This window comes from Macrotis lagotis, chromosome X, assembly GCF_037893015.1.
Source record: "Macrotis lagotis isolate mMagLag1 chromosome X, bilby.v1.9.chrom.fasta, whole genome shotgun sequence".
Classification (NCBI taxonomy): domain Eukaryota; kingdom Metazoa; phylum Chordata; class Mammalia; order Peramelemorphia; family Peramelidae; genus Macrotis; species Macrotis lagotis.
The window spans coordinates 158,034,564-158,050,538 of NC_133666.1; the positions used below are offsets into that span (position 1 = coordinate 158,034,564).

A 15,975-nucleotide genomic window follows, 5' to 3' on the forward strand; every position below is an offset into this window, starting at 1 on the left:
TAAGTTTAATTAGATTTATCTTATATATGTATAAAAAGTCAAGACTCAGGAAAAGAAAATATTGCTACGAAATTTTTGAAGCATCACGCCTAAAAAAGATAAACAGGGGCGGCTAGGTGGTGCGGTGGATAGACCATGGGCCTTGGAGTCAGGAGTCCCTGAGTTCAAATCCGGTCTCAGACACTTAATAATTATATAGCTGTGTGGCCTTGGACAAGCCACTTAACCCCATTTGCCTTGCCAAAAAAAAAAAACCAACCGAAGAAAAGATAAACAAACCCTATTGGTATGAAATTGTTATTGAAAATAAATTCAATCTAAGTAAAAGAACTGAGATTGCTGTAGAATGGAGTTTCTCTTTTTTAGCTTTTTCTTAACTTTATAAAACTTTGAATTAATATATAATGTAGTAAATTGAAGAAGTAGTGTTGAAGTTAATATATCTGATCACTTAAGGAAAAAAGGTTTTTTTAAAATTTTTATTTATTGAAAGTAATAAGGTTAAGTAACTTGCCCAAGGTCACTCAGCTAGGCAGTTTTTAAGTATCTGAGGTCAGATTTGAACTCAGGTCTTCCTGACTCCTAACTGGTACTTTATTCACTGTGCCACCTAGCTGCCCCCTGGAAAGAAGGTTTCTAAACATCTTTAGTCAGTGGTCAATGTATTTGTAGCTCATAAAACAAACACATGAATAATAATATATGTAGTATGTAAGAGTAAGCATGCTCTTTAAACAAAATCTTATCTACATAGGTAAACCTGAGACATTTTCGTAGAGGACGAAGAAGATCACTTGCACTCGTAGCACATACTGGCTTCCTACCACATCAGCAGAATCCTCATCAGGTCCATAGGAATACACCTTTGCAAGCCAATGCACTTTGCCACTTTCACATTGCAGCCAGCATCAACCCAGCCACAGGTAATCCTTGCTCCCCAAAAACTTTGTTTAGGATATAGTAGTATCAAGGCATTCTTTTTTAGTACTTAAAAAAAATTCATGTTTGCTATGCTTTTTGCATTTTATAGATAAAAAATGTGGAATGTGGGTACCAAATACTTTAGAACCAAAGACCTAATTTCTAATTCCAGCTCTACTCTATGGCATTAGGCTAGACCCATAACTCTGGATCTTGGTTTTCTTTATCTTTTATTTAATTATTTTCATATTACTACAGTAGTCTTACTGTAGAAGTAAATATAATCACCCCCTCCCCCCTTCTCTAAAGATAGAGAAACCTCAAGAAAAATAAAATAAGAGGGAAAACAAGTGTGCTTCAGTTTGTATTCAGATACCATCAGCTGTCTTCTGGGATGGATTGCATTCTTTATCATAACTCCATCAGAGAGGTTGTTTCAATATTTTTCCCACAGTTGCTATTCCTAACTATTTTCCTCCATTCTATTCCTCCCTACCCCTATTTATTCTGTTCTCTCTCACCTTCCATCCGGTCCCTCCTCAAAAGTGCGTTGTATCAGACTACCCTCTCCTAGGATCTTCCCTCTCTTTTATCACCTGCACCTCCCCCTGTCCCTTTTCTCCCATCCCTTTCCTCTCCTTTTTTCCTTGGGTATATTTCTGTACCCTATTGAGTGTGTGTGCTATTTCCTCTCTGAATTACTTCTGATGAGAATGACCACTCACTCGTTCCCCTTCACCTTCCCCCCTTCCACTCCATTGCAAAAGCTTTTTCTTGCCTCTTTTTTACATGAAATATCTTAGTCCATTCCACCTCTCCTTTCCTTTCCTCCCAGTACATTTCTTTCTTGCCCATTAACTCCATCTTTATAATATATTAACCTTCATGTTCAGCTCCCTTCTGTGTCCTGTCTATTATAAATGCTCCTTCTAACTGCTTTAGTAAATGAGAAGGTTCATATAAGTTATCAGTATCTTCTTCCCATATAGCAAAACATGAAGTTCAGCATCATTAAATCCCTCATAATTGGCCCTTCTTGTCCACAGAAAAATCAAACTTTCTATTCAGCTCTGGTCATTTCAATAGAAAAGTTTGAAAGTCCCTCATTTCATTGAATGTCCATCTTTTCCCCTGAAAGACGATGTTCATTTTTGTTTTTTCATATAAATATTTTATTTTTTTTAATTATATACAATGGTAGTTTCTACCAATCATTTTTTAAAAGGTTTTGAATTTTACAATTTTCCCCTCCCTTCCTCTCTCCCGCCAACAGAAGGCAGTCTGATATAGTCTTTACATTTGTTTACATGGTATGCATAGATCAAAATTGAATGTGTCAAGGAAAAAAAAAACCAGATACATAAGGAAGAAAGAAAATATTAGAGATAGCAAAATTATTTAATACATAAGAGAACTTTTTAAAAACTGAAGGTAATGGGGCAGCTAGCTGGCGTAGTGGATAGAGCACTAGCCCTGGAGTCAGGAGTACCTGAGTTCAAATCTGGCCTCAGTCACTTAATAATTACCTAGCTGTGTGGACTTGGGCAAGCCACTTAACCCCATTGCCTTGCAAAAACCTAAAAAAAACAAACAAACAACTGAAGGTAACAGTGGTCTTCCTTTAAACTCACAGTTCTTTCTCTGGATACAGATGGTATTGTTCATCACAGATTTCCTAAAATTGTCCCTGATCATGGCACTGATGGAATGAGCAAGTCTATTATCATTCACTGTTGCTGATGGGGGTGTACAGTGTTTTTCTGGTTCTGCTTATCTCGCTCAGCATTGGTTCAAGGAAGTCTTTCTAGGCTTCTCTGAATTCTCATTCCTCCTGCTTTCTCATAGAACAGTAATGCTCCATAATGTACATATACCACAATTTGCTCAACTTTTGCCCAATTGATGGACATCCCTTTTTAATTTCCCATTCTTTGCTACCACAAACAGAGCTGCTATGAATACTTTTGTACAAGTGATGTTTTTATTGCCCTTCAGGCATAATTTGAAATGACTCTCCAGAAAGTTTGGATTAGTTCACAGCCCCACCAACAATTTGTTAGTGTCCCAGACTTCCCACATTCCCTCTATCATTGATAATTAGAAGATGTTCAGTTTTGCTGGGTAGTTGATTCTAGTTTGTAATTAGGTTGCCTTTTGGAATATCATATTCCAAGTCTTATGATCCCTTACTGAAACCCTGCTTAATTCTGTGTAATCCTGACTGTAGCACCATGATTTTTGAATTGTTTCTTTTTGGCTGCTTGTAATATTTTCTCTTTGACTTGGGAGTTCTAGAATTTGACGATAATATTTCTGGAAGTTTTTTGAGGGGATCTCTTTCAGGAAGTGATGAGTGGATCCTCTCAATTTCTATTTTACCCTCTGCTTCTAAGATATCAAGGCAATTTCCTGGAGAATTTCTTTAAAAATGAAGTCTAAAGGGGCAACTAGGTGGCACAGTAGATAGAGCACTGAGTCTGTAGTCAGGAGGATCTAAGTTCAAATCCAGTCTCAGGCACTTAATAATTACCTAGCTCTGTGACCCTGGACAAGTCACTTAACCCCACTGCCTTTCAGAAATCCAATTTGAAAAAAATGAAATTTAGACTCTTTTCCTGGTCATGACTTTGAGGTAGCCTAATAATTTTTAAATTATTTCTCCTGGAATCGTTTTCCTGGTCAGTTGTTTTTCCATTAAGATATTTCACATTTTCTTTTCATTCTTTTGGTTTTGTTTTATTTTTTCTTGATTTCTCACAAAAGTCGGCAACTTCCCTTAGCTCCATTCTACATTTGAAGGAATTATTTTCTTCAGAGACCTTTATGATTTCCTTTTCCATTTGACCAATTATGCTTTTTAAGGTGATATTTCTCTGCATTGATCTTTTTGGACTGACTTTTTCCATTTGACCTCAACTGGTTTTTAACATATATCTTATAATATCTTTGATATTTTTTCTATCTCTTTCACCAAACTGCTGACTTGGTGTTGTTGTTTTTTTTTAGGTTTTTTGCAAGGCAAATGGGGTTAAGTGGCTTGCCCAAGGCCACACAGCTAGGTAATTATTAAGTATCTGAGCCCGGATTTGAACCCAGGTACTCCTGACTCCAAGACTGGTGCTTTATCCACTATGCCACCAGCCGCCCCTGAGTTGGTTTTTATGTTTTTCCTCTATCACTGTCATTTTTCTTCCCAGTTTTTCCTCCCTTCCTTTCTTGATTTTCAAAATCTTTTTTGAGTTCTTCCATAGCCTGAGACCAATTCCTATTTTTCTTGGAGGCTTTGGATATAGAAGTTTTTACTTTGTCATCTTCTGAGTGTGTATTTTGATCCAACATGGGACCAAAGTAATTGTTTGTGATCAGATCCTTTTTCTTCTTTTGTTTGCTTATTTTCCCAGATTATGACCTGATTTTAGCACACTTTCCTAAGCTTTTGAGGGGTTTTGGGACATCCCCCCCACCCCCAGGGACTTCAATTCCTCCTAGGTCTTATGAGAGATTCTGACTGCTCTCTTGGCCTATGCTCTGGTCTGTGGATGACCACAGACACTCCCCTCTGCCCTGGAGCTGTGAGGAGGGTCCTTGCATCCCTTGGCAGTATGGGACCCCCTGAGTGTGACCTGATCTGAGTATGGGCAAAACAACAGTCCTGTCCTTGGGAAAGCAAAGAGATCTCTGCAGTCTCCCCTGACCCCCTTGCCTTCCCTGGGCTGAGTGCTCTGGAAACAGATGCTGGGTGGCTTCACTGTTTCCTGGGGAAGGACTGCGTTGAGGCCTGGGCTGGCCTGGGCTCCTTTCTCACTCTGGTGTGGCAGAGTTTTCCTGCTGTTTTCCAAGTTGTCCTTGATGATCCCTGGGCTGAGGAATTTGGAAACTACCCTGCTGCCAAGAACCCAAGTGTGCCCGGGGTCCCAGGCACCTCACGGGTTGTTCCTACAAGGCTGGAGTTGGTTCACTCAGGCATGGTGTGGCCTGGATTGTGCTGCAGCCTTTTCCAACCCCAGTGGAACAGACCCTTCCCATGGATCTTCCAAGTTATCTCGGGCCTGAAAGTTGTTTCACTCAGTCTTTCTGTGGGTTCCACCACTGTAAAATTTGGTTAGAGTGTCATAATTTTTAGGCATTTGGAATGGTCTGGGGGAGAGTTTCTGAGAATTCCTGCCTCTTGGCTCTCCAGACCTTCTCTTACTTTTTAAAAAAAGATGACTTTTAAGGTTTCTTTCAGATCTATGATCCTGTGATTTTGTGATTTAGAGTTGGAAGGAACTTAAGAGATTGTCCAGTTTGATTTATTTTGCAGATGAGGAAACTGAGATATAGAAAAGTTAATTGGTTTGCCTGAGATTTTAAAAGAAATTGGTAGGTAGCAGAACTGAGATTCAAGCAAATTGTTTATTAGACAAATCAGATCACAGATTTATAGTTGTAGATCACTGAGTCCAACTCTTTCTTTTTACAGATGAAGAAACTAAGGCTCAGAGAGCCTAAGTGACTTGACCATTTTCACACATTGCAAACTCTGTTAAGTATCTAAGATAAGATTTGACCCCAGGTCCCCTGAACCCTAGTCCAGAGATCTATCCAAAACTCATGTGAGCTGGTGAAAACCTTGGAGTATGCCTCCATTAGGGGATGGGAATATTTAACCAGCACAGGAGATGATGAAGCAGTGGTCAGACAAAAGTAGGAGACCCAAGAGAATTCAGCACCACAAAACCCTAGAATGAAGATAATATGAACGGAGAAGGTAGTAGACATTATCAAATGCTATACAGAAGTCAACAAGTATGACTATTGAGTAACAGTCATATTTGGCAATTAAGAGATCATTGGTAACTTTGGAAAAGACAGTTTTACATTAGTGATTATTGCTATTGGAGCTTATGTCCAAAACCATTATGCAAATCATTGAGAAGTGAGTGACCAAGAGAGGAAGTTAGAATTACTGAGTGTATAAAGCTTTTTCCCAAGGTTTTGGCTTTAATCAAGTGATGATAATATCATGTGAATTTTTTTTTTAAGGATGAGGAAATAGCTCTTATAAACCATCTTTCCATTTAACCATAAGTTTTTCTGTCTTATAGTTTCCTTAATAGTGAAAAGGTCAATATGATTCAGTTCCTCCATTAGTGTGTCCATTGATTATTGACAGAGAACTCACATTTAGGTACCAATAGCTAAATCATTGTGAATCTCAGATCTTTTATCGTCATTTTCACCATTCTGCCATGGGTTCTGCACCAACAGAACATGATTACAGGTTTGCCATGTACACTAGGTGGTTAGTTTATTAGTGTAAGACTTATGGTGCTTCAGTGAGACTTGCTTAGAAAGTAGGACTATTAGAAATTATTCACAACAACCTCCTCATTTTACAGATGAAGAAACTGAAGCTCAGTGATCAGGTGACTTGCAGATGTGTAAGTTGAAAAGTTGAGATTTGAACCCAGATCTTCAGAGTTCATTTCCTCTAATTTTTTTCCTGCTGTGCCACAATGATTTATTTTAGTCATTCAGATATTTTTCATTAGAACAGTTAATTTTGGAGGGGCTACAGGAATATAGGTATACTTTGTGAGCTGGTGAAAACCTTGGAGTATACCTCTAGTTAGGGGTTGGGATAAGGATGTTTAGCCAGAACAGGAGATAATGAAGCATGGACAGACAAAAGTAGGAGAACCAAGAGAAAACAGCATCACAAAACCCTAGAAAGAAGATAATATATGATCAGAAAGGGTAGTAGACAGAACTTGGGTTCTGCTACCTTATGGTATCTTTTAAGTTACCATTTAAGAACTCTGGGTGACCTATTTACCTAGATGAGGCAGTAGAGTAGAACTTTGTGAAAGAGTCAGCTTTTTATTAAATAAAAAATAAGTAGAAGGCAATTATTTCTTTATTTTTATTTTTGTTTGGATTTTTTGTAAGCTAATGGGGTTAAGTGGCTTGCCCAGGGCCACAGAGCTTGGTAATTATGAAGTGTCTGAGGCCATATTTGAACTAAAGTACTCCTGACTCCAAGGCTGGTGCTCTATCCACTGTGCCACCCAGCTGCCCCGAGTGTCTTCTCTTTAAAAAAATTGTTGCTGATATTTAGTTTTTATATCATTTACATTTTTGAGTATATCCTTTCCACCCCAAGTCACTCTTGTAGCAAAAAAAAAAGCTCTTAAGAAAAGTCACCTGTGACTATTGATATATATAGTATTTCATGCTCACAGTTCACTTGTCCAGCAAAGAATGGGAGATGCATTTTTTTTCTTTTTCTGGGATATATTAGATTATTTTAATTACTCATTTAATTTTGTTTTCATGTTCTTTGCATTTACTTATAGCTATTGAGTATATTGTTTTCCTTGTTTTTACTTCATTTTGTGCAGTTCATTTGTTTAATAGGTTATACTTCTATAAAATCTTCAAATTCATATTCTGTGGCATTCATATACCACCCTCTATTTTAGGCAGTCCTGCTCAATTATTGGACAATTGCTTTGTTTTCACTTCTTTGCTGCCACAGAAAAGGCTGCTATAAATCTTTTGGTGTGGATGGGAACTTCCTTTCTGTTTTTGCATGTATATGCCTAGCAGTGGGAGTTCTAGGAAAATAGTTATGGATATTTTATACTTTCCTTGCATAATTCCAGAATACTTTGTAGTATGATCACATCATTTCTGTGCTCTAAATAGTGTGTCTATATTGCTGTAGTCCCTCTAAAATTAACTACTCTTAGGAAAAATGACATAAATGACATAAAATAATCATTGTCTGCTTACTCAATTCCCTCCGAGATTGTGACATTATAATTTTGCCTAAGAGGGATGATGTTTACTTTGTATAATTTGTGTTATTTCTTTATTATTTGAGATAATTTTAAAAATTATTTTTTTATTATAGAACATTTCTTTGAATGGTATTTTATTTTTCCAATTACATGATATGAAAGTTTTTCAACATTCATCCAGTTGCATATTTTAAAGTTACCACATTTCTTCTACCCTCCCTTCCCCCACCTCTCCTCAGTGGTGAGTCTAGTGAACATTATACATATATATTTGTGTTTAGCATGTTTATATATTAATCATTTGTATATGAGGAATTAGAACTAAGGGGAAAGAAAAGAAATCATAGGATATGAGGGAAAAGTATAAGAAAAATTTTAAAAAAGTGAACATTAGTGTTCATTCAGATTTTGTTATTGTTTTTTGTTTTTTCCTTCTGCATGTGGATGTTGTCCATTATAGTTCTCCCAGGATTGTCCTAGCTCTCTGAACCATTGATCATAATCGATCAATTCACAGTGTTGCTGTGTTGCTGTGTACCATGTTCTCCTTTTGCTCGTCATTGGTTCATGAAATTCATTCCATACTTCTCTAGAGTACAGCCACAAATTGTTCAACCATTCTCAGTTGACATCTTTGCCAGCACAGAAAGAGCTGCTACAAATATTTTGGAACATGTGGGACTTTTCCCATTTTTTTGATTTCTTCTGGATATAGGCTTAGTATTGGGTCAAAGGGTATGATTAGTTTTATTGCTCTTTGGACATAGTTCCATATTGCTCTCCAGAATGGTTGAGTTAGTTTACAGCTACACCATTAGTATGTTCATGTCCAATTCCTTCACAACCTCTCCAATATTGTTTCCCTTTTTATCATCTTAGCCAATCTGATAAATGTGAGATGATACCTCATAGTTTTTTAATTTGCATTTCTCTATTCAATAATGGTTTGGAGCATTTTTTCATATGTATATATATTTATATATATATATATATATATATATATATATAAATAATCTTTAATTTCTTCATTTGAAAATAGTCTTTTCATATGCTTTGATCATTTATCAATTGTGAAATGACTTGTAACCTTATACATTTGATTCAATTCTTTATATATTTTAGAAATGAGACCTTTATCAAACCCCCCAACTGAAAATTGTTCCCAGCTTTCTGTGTTCCTTCTAATCTTGGCAGCATTGGTTTTATTAGTAGGGTAGGTGACATATTGGTAGGTGACATAGTGGATAGAGCACTGACCTTGGATTCAGGAGGATAAGAGTTTGAATCCAGCCTCAAACACTTGACAATTAGCTGTGTGACCTTGGATAAGTCACTTAACCCTGATTGTCTCATATCCAGGACTATCTCCACGTGGCCTGATTGATATCTGGCCCCAGATCCAGATGGTTCTGGAGGAGAAAGTGAGGTTGGTGACTTAACTCAGCACCCCCTTACTCAAACCCAATTCACTTGCTTGTTATGGCATTGCTTCCCTGATGTCATGGTCCTTTTTGAGAAAGAAGGACAAACCCAAGTGTAAGATTTTATTAGTGCAAAATCTTTTTAATTTAATATAGTCAAAATCATCCACTTTGCATTTTATATACTCTATTTTTTTGTATGTCATAAATTTCTCCCTTTTTCCTTAGATCTGATAGAGTATTTGGTCTATGGTATTGCCTTTTATGTCTAACATTGCCATTTTCACCTTATTTTGGTTATAGGGTGTGAGATGTGGATCTGTGCCTAGTTTTTGCCATACTATTTTCCAGTTTTCACCAGTTTTTGTTAAAAAGTGACTTCTAATCCCAGCAGCTAATGTCTTTTTGGTTTGTCAAATAATATTTTACTATAATCACTTGCTACTGTTTCTTTTACCTCTCTTTATCCACTGGTCCATTTCTCTGTTTCTTAACCAGTACCAGGAAATTTTGATGACTGCCACATAAATATACTCTTTAATCAAAACAATTAAGTCCTAACAGTATTCAAACAGGGTTGTTAAGCTTATAATTGACTTGAATAAGAAATAAAATACATTATGAATTTAGCAAGATTAAGTTGGCCATGTGATATTAATTTTCTGTTTTAAATATTGCTTATCTAATTGCTTATAGATTATGAGAGAACATATGGAGTGCCCAGTGTGTAGATTACATTTATTTTAAACCTTTGATGAGTCTTTATAGACAACTGATGACAAAAGTATGAAGCTTAATTATTTCATGTGATCAAGTAGCAAGTGATTAATTTTTGCCATTTTTGTTTTGTAGACATTCCTTTACTTCCTTCTATTACGTCTCTCAGCCTTGGTGAAAATGAAGAGAAAAATGGGCCTTTTGTTGTACACTGGCTTAACAATAAAGAATTACATTTTACTTTATCGATGGAGGTCTTTCTACAGCAGCTTGGAAAGAGTTTTGAACAACCACCTTCAGAAGCCAGTATGGAAGAATCGAATCAGGTCAATGGAAAATCTGATGAAGGTAATTACTTGAGAAAAATAACCAATATCTAAAAAAGTTTGATTCAGTCAAATTGTTCTTCAGTACATATATACATTTTTTTATCATAAGGAATAACTAATCATATATTTGAATACTAACCCTTTGTAATCTATTTTAAGATCTAGGTATAGGCCTAAAACTGCCTTATTAAAGATTAATCAATGTGTACTTGTTTTCTTTCATTTCTCATTCTTCTTCTTCTTCTTCTTGTCCTCTTAAGATAGGGTATAAGTTGACCTTCTCCTATAGCTTAGTTCCATACTAGTTCCTCTTTTTGTTCCTGCATTACTATTTTCTGTGTCTCTGAGCAGACCATTCATTTTTACTCTCCTTTGGTAGAGTACCAATCCTTGCAATCTACCAAAGAAGACTAAAGTGAGCAGCTAGGTGTTGTAGTGAATAGAGTACTGACCTTGGGAGTCAGGAGGACAGGTGTTTGAATCTAGCCTCAGATACTTGATGCTTACTAGCTGTGTGACCTTGGATAAGTCACTTCATTCTCCAGTCATCCTGTTTTATATCTGGCCACTGGACCCAGATGGCTCTGGAGGAGAAAGTGAGACTGGACACTGAGTACAGCACCTCCTTCACTCAAATCCAATTCATGTGCTTGTCATGGGATCACCTCCCTGATGTCATGATCTTTTTTGAGAATGAAAGACAAAATCACCAATCCTTGGCTATAACTGTGGACATACCCCAAAGTTTTGTCCTGGAAACTTTTCTTGGTGATCTCGCCTTCCTTGGATTCAGCTTCCTTTGGATGATTCTTAATTCTCAGTTTTATATATCTAGCCCTAATTACCTTTGAACTCCATCACTACTATTCAATCAACATGTCCAAACAGAACAAATTATCTTTCCTCCAAACTTACCTTTGCCTCATGAGGATAGTACTACTTAACAGTAAATCTTGAAGTCCCCCTTGACCTTTACCTCTACCTCAACCCCATATCCCATCAATTTCCAGGTCTTGTTTATTCTACTTCACAATTAATCACATTCATTCTCTTTTCTTCACTTACTTGGCCATTCCCCTTAATCAGTCCCTCTTTACCTCTTGCCTATACTTAAGAAATTGCCTTTTAACTGATTTCCCTGCTTCTATTCTCTGTCCTTTCCAATCCATCTTCCATTCAGCTGTCAGATCTCCTTAAGCCTAAATTTAATTATATAATTAGTTAGCATTTCATTAAGTGAGTCCTGTGTGTTCAAGGACACAAATAAAAGAATGAAATTATTCTTAAACCCAGGGAGCTTTATGTTTTAAGGGAGGAGACAATTAGAAAATTCATAAATGAATGCAGAATATACGGAGAATTAACCTAAACATACAAGGTAAGGAGATCACTAACAGTTGCAGTGATCATGGATCAAGAAAAGCCTCTTTTGGGAAGTGGTTCTTGAGCTGAATCTTGAAGGAATTAAGGGGGGGTTCTGTGAGGTGGAAAGGAGAAAGCTAGTACTATGATATAAGACATACTATGATTGAGGAACAGAGACAAAGTCAATTTCACTAGAACAATAGTAAAGGAGGAGGAGGAGGAAGGATATACCTGGAAAGGAAGGTTGGGTCCAGTTGTAAAGGTCTTTAAAAGCTAAACAGAGGAGTTTTTATTTGATTCTAGGGTTTATTGAATAGAGGAAATATAAGAAGGGGAAATAAGACAAATCATTCTGGCCCTGTTGTGTATAATCAACAGATTTCAAGAGGGATTTGAGGCAGGAGACTAATTAGGTAATTCTTGCAATAATCCTGCCAAGGGAAATGAGGCCTCATCTAAATTAAGGTTGTAACTGAATAGAGAGATGATCTGATGGTAGAAATAGTAATATTTGATGACTGGTTGAATTATATCGGTTTAAGAAGATTTAAGGATAATGCAGATTTACAAAGTTTAAAGGCTGAATAGAAGATGACCTTTGATAGAAAAGGGGAAATTTGGAAGAAAGTTGGATTCAGAGGAAAAATACTGAGTTCTATCTTGGAAATGTTGAATTTGATTTGTCTTCAGGACATGAAATTTGAAATGTTCCACAGGTAAAGTTGACTGGGAATTGATGCTCAGAGAAATGATTGAAACTAGAGATTAAAATCTCCGAATTATTTTCTTAGCTATAATATATTAGGGCTGATAAGATTACCTAGACAATATATGTAGCCCCTAAGTTAGAGCCCTGGATAGCACACATAGTAAAGGGGTTTTGAATATAGAAGTTGCAAAGAAGACTGAAGATTACTCAAGATAGGTAAAAAGAGAATCAGATGATGATAGTGTCATGAAAGCTTAGAGAAGAGCTGTCCAAGAGGAAAATACTGAGGGAAAAATTATTTAGAAATTTAAAAATCATTGGTAACTTTAGAAAGAACAGCTTCAGTAAAAAAAAGTGTCAAAAGTTTAAGGAGTTAGGGAGGAGAGAGACAGAGGTAGCAGAAATAAATAGTTTTTCCAGAGTTTTTACTAAGAAAGGATGAAGACACAAAGGATGAAAAGAATCTGATTGAAGAAGTTATCTGCTGGTGAACATGAAAGGAGAAAGGATCCAGGGCACATGTGCAGGGATTGACTTGGGCATGGGAAACAACCAGGCCCTCATCAGGGTTGAGAAATGCTAGAGAATGGGAAATTGGCATAACTTCCTGGGTACTGGCACACCTTGCCACCATGTTATCAGCCCTCCTCATGCTCCCTTTGGAAAATACTCAGAGGTTCCCTGTTATTTGTATGACAAAATGAAAACTTGTCTGCATTTCATTTACTCTTCACACACAGATTGGGTAAGTCTATTTTATCAGACTTATTTGTCTTTATTCACTTTCTTGAATTCTTTGTTCTAGCTCTCTAGTTTACTATTTCCCTAATTTAACATTTTTTACAAGGCTGTTTTAGAGCCAATATTCAATTTAATTCAAATAAAAAATAAGGAAAACAAAAAAAAGAAAGTTCCTGCCCTCAAAGGACTTTCAGTCTGATGAGATTAAATAATTCACAAAAAAGAAGCTGAAGAGGTGGGTGGGGTGTACCTAGGGGTACTGAGTTGGGGCAGGAGGTTCCCTAAGCATGAAAGGAAGCATATATTACTGATAGAAAATGAGATTACCTAGAAAGTTCTGTACTCTTTTTAAAGAAAAGCTTTGGGAGGAGTTTATATCTCTGCTTCCAGCCCTCCACTTAGAGGCAAGAGGCAATTTAGGGATCCAAGAAGCTTCAAGAGTCAAAAACTGAAACTTAACTGCATGATGATGGGATTTCAGGTGATCAGTTTATTTTAGGCATTCTAGATGGTCCTGCCAAGGAAACCTAGAGCTGCTGATGGAAAATGAATTAGAATGAATTGTCTTCTTACTTCATCTCTGCTTCTTAGAATCTCTAGCTATCTTTAAGGATCAACTCAGGTATACCTCCTACATGAAATCTTTAATTAATCCTTCCTGTTGTTAATATTTGCTCTCCTCAAATCATCTTGTATTACTTTCCCGTTTACAATTTATATCCTCCAACATACTGTAGACTCCTTGCGGACTGGTGTTTTTTTTTTCATATTTATCTTTACATCCTTAGAATCTGCCTTGTGACACTTAGAAAATTTTTCTTGGTTTGAATTGTATTAATTTTTTTATAAAAAGTTTTAAAATCATGTGTGTTATGGTAAATTTAGAAAATATGGTATTTTAAAATTATTTTTAAGAGTAGTCTTCAGGGAACATCTCGATGGTGCAGTGGAGAGGGCACTGACCCTAGATTAGGACCTGAGTTCAAATCCCACCTAAGACAATTACTGAACTCTGTGACCTTGGGCAAGTCACTTAACCCCTTTGCCTTGCAAAAAAACCCAACAAAAATAGTCTTCAATATAGTATATTTAGACATATTTAGAAATTCACAAGACACTAACAAAAATTCATTAAAAAAATGTCCTTAATTGTTTGCTTAGGTTCAGAAAAATTATACAAGGTACACCTATAACAATGAAGTAGAAACTTTTCTTAAATTCTTGCTACATTGAGATAAATAAATTGATTTTGAATTTTAAAAACTGATATTTTCTGATTATAAGAAGTAAATGAAGTATTACGTATAATTGGAGAATTATTGACATTAATTTAATAGAATAACAAGATTTTACTTTTTTTTAGTGAATCTTTTAAACAACTAACAAGAGATTGAATTTTGAATCAGTTTCCTGATTATCCTAATGTCTAAAAGGGCTGTACATTTTGTGTTGCTAACCTTTCCTGCATGATTGAGTTTGTGTTAGGACTAGTATTTATAAGTATTATTTTAGAAACTGATGACTATAACTCAAAAATAATAAAATTATTAAAAACAAAGCTTTTGTAATATTTTACAGGGATGACATAGAGTGCCACACATATGCTTAAAGTAAAAGTTTCCTTTTTAAATTTGTTTATGAGATAACTAGGTAGCTCAGTAGATAGAGCACCAGTGCTGGAGTCAAGGAGGACCTGATTTCAAATCCAGTCTCAGACACTTAATAATTACCTAAGTATGTGACCTTGGGCAAGTCACTTAACCCAAATGCCTTGCAAAAGCCAAAAAAAAAATTTATGAAACCTAGATATTAATTTAAACTTTTTTTTGCCTTTCTAGTAATTCTTGCTAAATTTGTTACTTAATTGTATTTACTTAACTCATTAACACTTTTTTCTACCAGAAACAGATGGTGTTGATGATCTGAAAGCAATTCCTGAAAAGAAAGATTTGAGTAGTGAAAAAAATATACTCAGTTCAGGCTGTGTACCCTTACCATCTGCTATTATTGATCATCAGATTGAAGTGCTTCTGTCTGAATGGAGTAAAAATGCAGACATGCTTTTCAGTATTCATCCAATGGATGGTTCTTTGCTGATTTGGCACGTGGATTGGCTGGATGAATACCAGCCTGGTATGTTTCGCCAGGTGCAGGTACTGTTATATACGCCAACTGGTATGCTTCTTTGTTGTTTAATTTTTTTTTATACACTTTCTTACCTGTAATTCTACTTTTTATATCTTCAGCAATATATTTATTTTAATGCATGTATATCTTTTTTTCAATTTAGGTGTCTTTTGTTTCCAGAATTCCAGTAGCTTTCCCTACGGGTGATGCAAATTCTCTCTGCAGAAGCATAGTGATGTATGCTTGTACCAAGAATGTTGACTTGGCTATTCAACAAGGCAAACAAAAACCCTCTGGCCTCACACGGTCTACATCAATGCTCATCTCTTCTGGTCACAGTAAATCAACCAATAGTTTAAAATTAAGTATCTTTACTCCTAATGTCATGATGATTTCCAAACATGCAGATGGATCCTTGAATCAGTGGTTAGTCAGCTTTGCAGAAGAATCTGCCTTTTCTACAGTGCTCAGTATTTCCCATAAATCTAGATATTGTGGTCATCGCTTTCATCTTAATGACTTAGCTTGCCATTCAGTATTACCATTGCTGCTAACAACATCCCATCATAATGCATTAAGGACACCAGACATTGACAATCTGAAGCAGCCTTATGATCCCTTAAACTCTGAAGAACTTTCATTAGGAGAACATAGTAGAAGTACTGTAGATGTAACATTCCAGGATCCAAATGCAGTTTATAGTGAACTTATTCTTTGGAGGGTTGATCCAGTTGGACCATTGTCTTTTTCTGGAGGTGTTTCAGAACTTGCAAGGATTAATTCTCTTCATGTTTCGGCCTTTTCCAATGTGGCATGGCTACCTACCCTCATACCTAGTTATTGTCTAGGTAAGCATCATA

General features: G+C 36.2%; 1 protein-coding gene across 6 annotated transcripts in view; it reads left to right on the forward strand.

Moving 5' to 3' along the window:
• The window catches only part of DMXL1 (Dmx like 1), a 181,004-nt gene that overhangs the window by 49,255 nt on the left and 115,774 nt on the right, over positions 1 to 15,975 (forward strand). For all 6 annotated transcript variants that reach the window (XM_074199607.1, XM_074199612.1, XM_074199608.1 and 3 more), the window contains exons 9-12: positions 755 to 923; positions 9,980 to 10,192; positions 14,891 to 15,141; positions 15,279 to 15,963. In XM_074199607.1, coding sequence (XP_074055708.1) covers positions 755 to 923; positions 9,980 to 10,192; positions 14,891 to 15,141; positions 15,279 to 15,963 — 1,318 coding nt within the window. The remainder of the gene's footprint in view (positions 1 to 754; positions 924 to 9,979; positions 10,193 to 14,890; positions 15,142 to 15,278; positions 15,964 to 15,975) is intronic.